Source organism: Pezoporus wallicus, unplaced genomic scaffold, assembly GCF_028554395.1.
Source record: "Pezoporus wallicus isolate ANWC-B61680 ecotype Strahan unplaced genomic scaffold, APGP_CSIRO_Pwel_v1 contig_13396, whole genome shotgun sequence".
Lineage (NCBI taxonomy): Eukaryota > Metazoa > Chordata > Aves > Psittaciformes > Psittacidae > Pezoporus > Pezoporus wallicus.
Genome location: NW_026642146.1, coordinates 75,697 through 87,379, shown reverse-complemented (window position 1 = coordinate 87,379; position 11,683 = coordinate 75,697). Strand labels below are relative to the sequence as shown.

Below are 11,683 nucleotides of genomic sequence, written 5' to 3'. Positions count from 1 at the left end.
AGCCGGCATTCCCTCCCGCCAGCCCCGCCGCCGGCCACGGCCAGCCCCATCCCGCCCGTTCAGTCCTACCTGTCCGGCCCGTTCCCCGGGCCCCCGCGCGGCACTAGGCCCGGCTCAGCGCCCGGGCTTCATAGAACGGCTCCGGTTCCCTCTTCACCCCGCCCGGCTGCCGTCCTGAGGCGGGGCGGGACGGGACGCGACGCGCCGGGACCGCCGCCTTCCGGCCCTCCCCTCCGGGGTTGGCGGGGGAGTCCCGCCGCAGGAGGCTGAGGAGCCGCCGGAGCCTGAGGGGACGCCCGGCCCCGCCGCCATCTTGTGCGCAACCCCCGTCGGCGGAGGGCGGTCCCGGGCGCTGCGGTGGAGCTGCGGGCGGGTGGGAGGGAAGAGGCGGCTCCGGGCGAGGGCTTGGGGCCGGTCACGGGGCGCTCAGCCAGGCGTGCTGCAGGCACTGCGCGGCTGTGGCGCGGCGCTGCGGCGAGTAGTGCAGCGTGGCAAGGAGGAAACTGGTGAACGGGAAAACCTCGTGTCTTGTCCAGCGGTGCCTGTCCGACAGGATGGTGTGGAGGCTGCGTGGGGAGAGCCTGGAGATCCGCAGGAGAGCGCCTAGAGGAGAGAGCAGAAGCACAGGACCTCAGTGATGGCTACAGGACTGAGAGGCTGCTGCTCCTCGCCTCATAGCAATCATCTTGGAGGATCCCTTCCTTCACCTTCGAAGCTCCAGGTTGGACGGGGCTTGGAGCAAGCTGCTCTAGTGGAAGGTGTCCCTGCCTGTGGCAGGGGTTGGAACTGGATGAGCTTTGAGGTCCCTTCCAGCACAAACCATTCTGTGATTCTGTATTTTCTCTCTCCGTTTCACCTGCACTGCCCCTTGCAGGTTTGGCTCTCTCGGGTGTTTCTCAATAAGCATCTTTTCAAACTAGTGTTTGGAGTGCCCCCCCCCCCATTCCTGAGCACTTCTTAGATGAGAACGTGCCAAGAATGAATGAGGTGTTCCCAGAAAAGCCACACCAGAGCCATTGCTGCTATTCCCTCTGCCGGTTCACATGTAACCTGCAGCACACTGGGCCATTTCAGTGCCAGAGCTCACAAGACACTGGTATTTAACGTATCTTGTTCCTCCTCGCTCCATGGGGACCAGGAGAGTGCCACTACTGACTGAGAAGTCATCCATCCACAGGAGCACCTGATGTGGAGATTCAGGTTAGACGTGTGTGGTCAGGCCAGTTTGGTTCACACAGAGAGTGGATGCAGGGTAAGAACCAGTTTTGACTCATGTCTTTTGAGCACCATAGAAGGAATAAGCGTGAGCAAAGGATATGGATGTGCAGGGAGGTGCTTGTTGAGCATGCTGTGCATGGGAGAAGCATGCAGCATTGTGGGCAGGCGGAGGCTGTGTGGCTGCTGAGCGTGAGAAGCAGGGAAGGAGGAGGATGGACTAAATTGCCATGTCATGTGCCTTGAAGTCAAAGACAAGGACTTCAAGCCTAATGAGTCAAAGGGAAAGGAATTAGGGGGAGTAAAGCAAGAGATGTTACAGTTGGGTCAGAAGACTAAATACAGCAGCCACGTTGGAAGGATGAGTGTCCCACTCCTGATCATCATTGTTCTCTGCCAGTGAAGGGGTGAATTCCAGCCCGTTCCGCACTCTTCAGCCTTCCTGGCATGTAGCTGTTTCCTGTCCCTGTTTCCGTTCTCCCCAAATCCAGAGGAGAAAGAATAAAAATGTTTTTGCTTGTTGAGTGTTGTGAGTTTTCCAGGATTTTGCATTCATCCTTGGAATGCTCCTGGATTGCAGAGGTAGGCAGGGCAGGGAGTGCTACCATTGAAATCTGCTTGTAGCCTGCGTTGTGTCACATAACTCGGGGGTGGGGGGTGTCAGTGTGAGTAGGAGTGTGTCAGAGATCCACAGTGATTCTTAGAGTAAACTTCCTGCTCTCCAGCTCTTACCTGGCCTGCTGAAAAATTTTGTTGACTTGTTCCAGGAATAAGCAATTTGAGGAGGAATTCTTCCCAGGAGCTCCATAATACAAGCAACGTGATCTAAACAGAGGGAAAACAGATCTAGAGACAAAGATTGTGACACTTCAGACAGTGAAATGAGTAAAACTGACGGGATCCTACCATCATCTCTGGAGAAATACTTCCCAGGTTGAGGGTCAAATAGATGCTCCCCAGTTGCCATTTCAAATGCCTAGAAATGGATTAGCATTGTTAGTGCATTAATTGACTTTGAGTTTTGCTTCCCCGCTAACTGATGGTGCCAATTCCCCTGTCTAGCACACAAAACTGATCCTGAACCATGGAGATATTCACACTGGTTTGACCCGTGCCGTGGTGGAACAGCAGTTTTAGCTCCATGCAGATGAAAAGCAGGATGTGATGAGTTAATGTACATGGAGTGTGTATTGCCTTGGAGCTTAAACTAAGCGTGTATTTTATCAGTGGGATACTTTCACTCCTGAGTGAATAGGTGCAGACAGCCCCTTTTGCCTTCTCAGAGCAGAAGTTTTGCTTTACATGCAGTGTACATAGGGTGCTGAGGATGTATATCCCTGACACATTAGTGTCAGTCCATTAGCATCGTCATTCCTAACCCTACCAGGCAGCCCGTGCTCCAGATATCCGCAGGAGTGCCGTAGTCTAATCCAAGAAGCACTTCCAGGGCACGGTATGGCTGGGTCTGTATCTCCTTGCAAAAGGGCTTGTACTGAAATGGAAACAAACTCCCCTTAGTGTCCATAAATCAGTAACAGCAACGCATGTGGCCACAAGCATCGTGCACGGCAAGGAAAGAGCTGGGGGGCAAAACCAAATATGTGTGCTAAACTCTGTGCAGGGCACAGCAGGAATGTTCTCAGGTGAATTTAGCTCCCAACTCTTCACACTGAGCATGTTTTTCAGTTTCCAATTGTAGGGACTACCTGCAGGCTTAGAAACACCAAAGCTGAGGGTGTCTCCAGGAGTACAGTGCCCAGCTGAGAGCTGGGAGTGCTGAATATAACCACCCCCAAAATCAGCACCTCTTCAGCACACTGAAAGAGTTATTAAGCTTTAAAAGGACAGACACAGGGTGGGATGGAAAGGAGCACACAGCATCCCTCATCATCATGGGACTGACACCCAAGAGCACACTCACCGTCCAGCACGCGCTGCCCAGATCTGCAATTTTTACTTCTATGCTCATCAAATCAGATTCTTCCAATCGATTGCCAAGAGTATTCCCTAGATGGAAAGGACAAAGGCAAATGGAATCTTCAACCAACAGGTAAGCATCACTTACCACCAGAGAGGCATCTCCACCTGTATTTATCATTCTTTAGCTCAAAAGGTCCTAAAATGCTTTTTGACATTAATTAAATGATTTCTCTGTGTTCTGAGGAACCATGAGCTTGTATCCAGTCAGAATCTCAGAGAGTGTTTGGGAGGACAGTAGTTTGGAGTGGAGCAGCATGACCATGTCCTGCTGCAAGGTTCCTCTAGCACCAAGGTTCGATTCCTGTGAGCCAAGAGCAGAGCACATCTGTAATTCCTCCTTAGCCTTTGGGAATCCCTGCTGTCACAGGCCTTGGACACAGCCTGTAAGGTGATACTTACATATGACCCCAGAAAAGGGTAATTTTTGGTTTACTGCTTTACAGTGAGCCGTCAGTCTGTGCCTATTCCTGTGCTCTTCTGCTCCAAGCAAAAGACTCAGTCACCAATTTAACGTTCCCCAATTGCCCCAGAGTTTGAGAGCCAAAACAGTGCTGTCAGGGGAGAAATGCTCACAGGAAAACCTTGTATGAGGATAAAATAAAGGGTCTCATTGCTGGGAGATCAGCTGATCTCTCAAGAAGCTCCCCAGCCCTATGTTTTATTCAGTATTCACACCATTCTCTGCAAATAAATTATGTCTCAAAAGGTGAAAATCACTGGTACATACAAGTCTCCCACAAAGCTCAGAAATACGGGAAACAAAGAGCAGAAGTGTTGTAAAGCTTTCTGATTAGCCCACTTGCATGTAACCCTTTCAGGGGCTAAAAACACCAGACAAAAGGGAACTATCCTGTACCTTAAGCCATAAGAACCAGCTCCAAGATCACGATGGGGCTGTTAATGGATGCCCTTGATCTATAGCTGTCCTCCACACAAACCTACCTGAACCACCACTTTTCTGTAGGTGCCTTGAGCAGCTTGTAGCCTGATGCTTGTATTGAGCAGCGATAGGAGAGGCCTCCCAGCAGCATAATCTGGCTGTACTGTTTTGTGCTGCCCATTGCAGGAGATGGGAACCTTCCCTAAAATGTCTGTACTCTCCCTCCTGACAATGAACATGTAAATCCCTTTTCTTGTTAAATAAAACCCTGGACCACTCACCTGGTCCCTTTAGCCTTGAATCTGTTCCCTGATCACAGTCATGTGTCTCAGGCAGAATCCTTTGGAGGCTTCTGTCACGCCCGTACAACAAGATGTTCTCCGGTTTGATGTCCGTGTGGATGATGCGGCAGCTCTCATGCAGGAAGCGCAACCCTGCCAGCACCTGGATAAGCAGCAGTGACTCCCATCAGCACTGACAGGGTCCCCACCACCTCTCCTGCTCAGGAGCAATCAGGCACAGTGGGCATGCAAGTCATAGACCTTCTGGTATTGAAGGAAGTGGGCACTGATGAGATCTGCAGTCAGTTGTTTCTGCATAGTGAGTGCCCTGAACTAAGGGGAAGGGGCTGCCTGGGGACATGGGGGTGACCCACAGCGTGAAAATCCACAGGTATCAGGACAGATGGGAGATGGAAAGAGGACAGACATATGAGGAGTTGTTACAATCACAGAGCTGAACTTTTCCCTGTTCGTGTGGCTGTTATTTCCATGGAATACTGTGCCTTCCTGCTGATTATCATTCGAATGGAAGAAGGTGCGGGCCCGTTATAGAGTGACACAGCACCACAGGGCATCCCATCATACAACGAAAGAAAAGGAGGTATAGCATAACCCAGGCAAGGGGAGGGAGACAACATGAGTGTGTGTAGAGAGAGTTTAAAGGCAGTGCAGGAGAGCCATGTAGGGAAAGAACAGCTTATGATGGAGCAGGGAGAGCCTGGCCTGTCACAGGGGAGAGATAAACAATGCCTACCAGGGAGAAACAGTCGCTACCAGAAATCAGTGACAGAAAAAGACTACTGGGAGAGCCACATTTGTGTTTTAAACACTCTCAGTCAGTCATAAAGGGCTGGCAAATATTCTTTGTATTATCAAATTCTATTCTGGGCTGAACATCAGCCCCAGGAAAATACCAACCTTAAATGGTAACCGTGAAGTGCGGGGAAAGCTTTAGACAGCTAAACTGAAATGAATCAGAAGTAGATACTGCCCCAGTGCTCATCTGGAGGGGGAAGAGATTCTGAGAGTTTACAATTGAAGCAGATAATGGAACGGGATCAAACAAAAGGCTTGGGTGTGACTTAGGGCACAGATATTAGTGCCACTACATTTTTGTGTAACATTCAGGTGTTAGTGGAGCTTCTTTAGAGGAAGAAGCAGCTATTCCGAGAAGAGGCTCTTCCAGAAAGCAGGTTGAAGGAGGAGGCAGTTTTCTTTCTTAGTGTCCCTAGAAGGGCACAGGAATCAGGGTAGCAAATCTTCATCTTGGCAAGCGTGCAAGATTCTGATAAATCTCAGCAGGAGAGGCAAAATTTGATTTTAACTATTCTGGGTCCTCACCAGGTTTCCTATTCCTTTGTTATTCCCAGCCAACACATAAGAAACTTGGCTTTCACAGTCTGATCAGCCCCTGTATTAATGGTAATATGATGACTTCCCACTCTGTGTTTTAATGACCATTTTCTCTCCCAAAGGGAATAGTTACTGTTTTCCTTAAAAAGAAAAGCATGTCTTGGGCACTCCCTCTGTAGCATCTTTGCAGATGCAGTCATGGAGTTCCCAGCAGATGACCCTAGGATGAAGGCTGTGGCATGTCCCCACACCAACAGCCCCTTGGTACCCACCCACTTCCAGCTAACGTCTCACCTGCTGTAAGGACCTTTTCACAAAAGGCAGAGGCAGCCCCTGTGCTGTGTAGTTACCCATCAGACACCGTAGGGAAGGACCCAGCGCCTCAAATACCAAGCACATATGTGGGCAACAGTCAGGGAGTCACTAAGAGAGAGAAGATGCTACCACCAGCCTTTTGCCCTTCACCAGAACAGCCAAATACCTCCTTAACCAACCTCTCCCCTCCAGCCACCTCCATGTGCTGTGCTCCAGCTACTGCCTGGCTCATCTGCCTCACAGGAGCACAGTGCTTGGTTTTACACCATCCTGAGGCTCTCTGAGGCAAGCCCAGGCTTTGCTGCCCCACAGCACTCCCAGCAGAAGGATATGGAAGCCATTCTCTCCAATCATTCTGAAGTCATCTAACAAACAGACGATGTTTTCTCCTGTCCTGTCCTTCTTCTTCATACTGTTCACCTGAGGTGGAGGAGTCCAAGAAAGCTGCAATTAGAGACTTTACATATGCACAAGCACATCTTGCACCCATTTTATCCTCTTCTACAGACTTTCTCTTCCAGGACTTGGCACTTCATGACAAATTCAATTAAAAAAGCATCAGGAAAACCACACAAGCAGTCTTTGTGTTGTCTAGCTCTTGACCAGGTGAGACCATCACCCCCCCCCCCCTCCAGTATCCAAACAACTCAAATCAATCCTGCTAATGTAACACCCTTCCAGCTTCTTATTCTATCTCATACAGGCCCAGAAAGTGCTTCTACTTGTGCTGGGTGGGGTTTCCCCCAAGACCACATCTCACAGCACACTAACTGTCCATTTCTTTTGCCCTTCTACAGCCTCTGCTCCCTGTCCTCAGAGCAGGGATTGCTCTGTCCCTCCCTGTCTGAGAGCAGCAGGCTGGGACATCTCCTTTTAAAACCCAAACCTTCCCTTCAGCAATTTCTTGCAAGGGGTTGCAGAAAGGCAGAGATCTTGTCTTTGCCTTTGGCCACTCAAAGGCTACCTGCAAGCAGCTATGGAAGCCCAAGAGACCAGCTTCCTTCTCCTGGCAGCTCTGCCAGCACCAACCACCCTGTGGTGGTGGGAGTGTAAATGGCAGCATGTCTTTCAGAGAGAATCAGTAATAAATCAAGGGTAAGGCTCAGTCCATGTGCTGTGCTAATGTGTAGAAAAGCAGTTACCTGATTACATTAGATTAGTGCCACTTGGTACTTCCTCTTGCATCACTAAGCCTGGCTCATCTCCCTTTGGATAGGGCTTACAGATTTATAGATGTGAATTAAACCTTTCTCAAACCTGTCGGAGAAAGGCCTCAAGAGTAATTTGTAATGCAAAATGTAATGGCTTTTACTCATCTGAAGCTGATGTCACTTTGTATTGAGGCAAACTCGAAGAATCATAATCATGAGCTTTCTACAACTAGCAGGTTAAGCCATCTTCAAAGGCAAGTAGGTGAGACCCAGATCCAGGCACCTCACTACCCCATCCATTAGCAAAGGCAGGAGGAAGCTTTCTGACTTCAGATGCTTATTATATTGTTGCTACATCCTGTAATTTTTCCCCCCCTTTTTTTTTTCAGGTATTTCCTCTTACTTCAGTACCAGTGCTGTGATCGAGCAACATCCTCTGGGCTGGGAACAACACAAATACAGCAGACACCCTCCCATCTCCTGCTTAAGAACATTACTACATTTTCCCATTGATTAACTGCCTTATCTTCCTACAGGTTCCTCGTATTTACTGGATTTCAGTCTCAGCTGAAAGAAATGGGCTGACAGAGCAAGATGGGACTCAGCCAGCACATCCCAGTAGGACAGGAGGAAGGAGATGTCTGTTTCAGAGGCCAATGCTGAGTCAGGCTGATTCCTATGAATTCCCTACTATTTGTTTTCCTGTTCACCACGTAGCTCCTCAGACTGAGACCCAGAGGGAGAAGGGATGATGAGGCTGTTACACCAGAACTCAGTGGCCATCCCGACAGAGCACAGAGCCCCAGGGTATACGTACGCAGCGGAGGAGGGCAACCTCATCCTGGGCAGCCTCAGCAAAGCCTTCCCTGTTCCTCAGGACCTTCACAGCTACCTGTTTCTTCCTCCTGGAAAAGGAATCACAGCTGCTAGCCAATGCATGCCAGTGTCCCTACCCAGCAGCAACTCTTTTCCCAGTCACACAGCCCAGGGCTCCCCAAGGGCTGGTCTGTAGAACTCCATGCCCATGCTAGTGATGCTGCCAGCATCTAGCAGAGAACATAGCAGAGCATGGGTACTGAAGGATCTAACTGAGAACAATAAATGTAGCACCACCTTGTTTATGTTCTTTGGTTTCTGGGGACCAGCTCTGCCCATTGCACCCATCCATCTCACTGCCAGGTTTGTCCTGTGCCCGAGGAACCTGATATGCTCTCAGACAGGCTGCTGTGCTCCACTGGCCCAGGGGCCCAGCCACCCCTTCCCACCTCCCCCAGAGACAGTGAGCTCCTCACCTCATGTCCTCGCACAGCCAGACGGTGGCAAAGGTGCCAGAACCCAGCTTGCGCAGAGCCTGGTACTGTGTGTTGAACACCTCTCCTTCCCGCACGGGGTGGTGGCCTCCTGTGGGACCATCACCAAGAGATGTTACCAACACCTCTAAATGCTCTTAGGCTGAAAGAGGGGCTGAGGACAGCCATCCTCCTGAGGAGCAGCCAGACAAGCCCTGGTGGCCTCCTCTGGCCTGGGAAGAGCCTGGCATGGTCTTGGCTGTGGAGCCACATGCCTGAGGACTGACCTGTGCGCTGGGCTGTTGGTGTTTCCTCTTCCATCTGCTCTTCCATGGCCCAGCAGTGCAGCAGGTCCTGGCACGAGGGGACCGGGGCAGTGGGGCACCAGGTCTTAGGGTACAGGCAGTGCAATCATCAGCACCTCACTCCTTTAAAAAGAGTTGGGGAGCTGGGGGGCAGCTATGCCTCTGGTGCCTGCAGAGTGATTCTCTCTTCCACCCCTCATCTCATTCCTTCCCATCTGCTTCCTCAGCCCCAGCAGCCAGGCTGCTGCAGACCCTTTTGGCACCTCATGGAGGCAGGGATTATTTTAAGAGCTCAGAAGGGGAGAGCTGGCAGGCTGGGGCAGGGCAGGGAGCTGGTGATGTGCAGTTAGAGCAGAGCCAAGGCCAGGTGGGAGTCTCAGGTTTCCCTGTGCCCAGAGTGGATTTGCAGGGGCTTAGCGGGGACTGTGAGATCCCCTCCCGCAGCCAGGCAAAGCACGTGCTCCCATCCCCATCCCAGCAGCACCGGGCACCTCAAATAGTAGGCTGAAGCTTGTGCAGCTCACGGAGTTACGGATGTAAGACACCAACCCACTCTCTCACAATTGGGAGTTATCACTTGCTAATACAGCCAAAGCCTCAGGGAACACACACTGCCAGAGCTGGGTGATTGTCCTGTGGTTCTGGGCTTAAACCACGACAGTGATTGTCAACCCCATAGACCATTAGCACGGGTAGGAGTAGTGACCTTTAAATCCTTCAAATCAGGTCACTAAAGCTCAGAGCTGCACCAGGGGATTTGCACAAGTACAGTGGGCTCCTGCTGGTGGTGGCAGGAGGCTCGTGGTGGGAGCTGTGCTGGGACAATAACGCCTTCCAGGCACTGAGACAGAGGCGTGACTTTCTCAAAACACTAAAGTTTCATTCCCATGCTGATGCTCCCCCTCCTTATATTCTCACACATCCAACCATGGAATTTGCACTGTTCAGGATCAGTCTTTTTCAGGCATAAACTTCCAGGATGCTGCATGTCTGTGTGACTGCTCTTTTCAGCAAAGACCTACTAACACCTTAGCTATGAAACAGAGGTGGAATCAGAATTTCCCTTATTTATGCACAGATTGAGCACACTGGTAACCTCACTAGCTCCTGCACCACCAGAATCTACCCAAGCCTTCTCCACTTGCACCATTAGCACAGCAGGGACTGACCTGAGAGCTAGGCAACAGCCTTCAAGATTTTATGTTGCTCACTATTCACCTGCCAAAGGAAAACTCCAGAGCGTGTGGAGATGGGAGTCCAACAGCATCTTCCTTAGGTGGTTGTTATGGTAATGGGAGACTTTGGTGGGGAAGTCGGACCCAAAGATAAACCGCGTCCAAGCACTGGGGCTGATGGAGCTTTTGGAGCTGCTCACCAGGCCCTGGTGTCCTTGCTGTGGAGATGAGGCAAGTCCATCCTCAGGCGTGCGTGGCTTTGCCTCCATCCACCCCAGTCAGTTGGATGCACCAGCAAAGGATGGGGAGTGTTGCTATGCAACTTGGTGTAGCAGAGTGAAATGTACTTCTTTAAGCTTTGTGATAAAGGACAATCCATGCTTTAAAGTCCTTCATTGCTTGATGTCCTTGCATTAAGAACAACCATTGTTCTGCTTTTTGCTTCTTCAAAGCTACACTGTGCAGAAACTACCGGTTTGCAACAGGCCTGGACCCGATCAGAGAACTTCAGCCCCCAAACCTCCTGGCCCTGCCTGGTCTGCAAGTGGCAACTGCCCAACTCCACCTCATGGGCACAGAATGGTGCCGGGAGCTGCAGTCACAGAACTCCCCTTCATCTTCTGCACGAACACACCCCGAGCGTGCCCTCCCATCCCTAAACATCCAGGTAACACACAGCCTAAAGCAGCGCCCTGGGCTCCGAGCCGCGGGGCCCTGCACACACTCACCACAGCGCAGCTCACGGGCAGGACGCGCCGCTCCCTTCCTCATCGGGCTCATTCTGGACCTCCCCAAAGCGAGATTCCACCTGGTCCCGCTCTGCTTTTAGCCCGCGCTGTGTCCTTGGGCAGACCCGAGCCTTGCGCATCGCTGGACAGACGCGGTGCGGAGCGGGGCAGGGTATCGGATCACAGCACCGCTTCTGGGAACAACCCCGGCGGGCCAGGACAGCTGCTGGGGGCTCACTTTACTGCCGGCCTCTCCCTGGCAGCACGGCCGGGAGCCGGCTGCAGCTCCCTGGTCTCCACAGCAACTATTTATAGAGGGAAATCCACACAGAGGAATCCTCCCCTCTGCTCCACCGGGCCCTGTGCTGCTGCTTCCCAGTGCTCCCAGCGCCGGGTGCAGCCTGGCTGCTGTGGCCCCTGTCCCCCCCCTATCCCTGACCGAGGGGATGTGCTCCCTCAGCCTCCCCACAGCCACAGCCTGGTGCTGGTGACTGGAGCTTCTCCCTTCCTGTTGTGTGGGGATCATCACAGCAGCAGCTCCCAACCCACCATGGCAGGACTGGAGCCCCCCTGTGCCCCGCACTGAGGAGAAAATGGCCACAAACAGTAAAAATCACGCTTTTTTTCACCCAATATGGCACAGTTTTGCACCCAGGGCAGGCCCCAGCCTTGTGCACCTCAGGTTTCCCTCCTGAAGCAGCAGGGACACAACAGCAAAGGGCAGAGCAGCACCCACCCCACTGCGGTGGGACTGGAGCCCCTCAGCACCTCACACTGAGGGGAAAGTGGCCACAAACAGGCAAAAATCACACTTTTTCACCCACTATGGCACAGTTTTGCACCCAGAGCAGGCCGTGGGCCCCAGCCTTGCGCAGCTCAGGTTTCCCACCTGAGGCGGCAGGGACCCAACAGCAAAAGGCACAACAGCAGCACCCACCCCACTGCGGTGGGACTGGAGCCCCTCAGCACCTCACACTGAGGAGAAAATGCCCATAAACAGTTAAAAATCAC

General features: G+C 51.9%; 1 protein-coding gene across 1 annotated transcript; it reads right to left on the bottom strand.

Moving 5' to 3' along the window:
• Positions 1-143: 143 nt before the first annotated feature.
• LOC130609121 (SRSF protein kinase 3-like) lies at positions 144-8,867 on the bottom strand. The gene is made up of 11 exons (XM_057427768.1): positions 8,752-8,867; positions 8,468-8,576; positions 7,993-8,080; positions 6,357-6,444; positions 6,004-6,110; positions 4,357-4,519; positions 3,137-3,222; positions 2,600-2,707; positions 2,122-2,191; positions 1,948-2,040; positions 144-603 (listed from the first exon to the last, which is right to left on the bottom strand). Exons 1-11 carry the CDS (start codon positions 8,795-8,797, stop codon positions 416-418), a joined length of 1,146 nt encoding a protein of 381 aa, XP_057283751.1. The 5' UTR covers positions 8,798-8,867; the 3' UTR covers positions 144-415.
• Between the last annotated feature and the right edge of the window lie 2,816 nt (positions 8,868-11,683).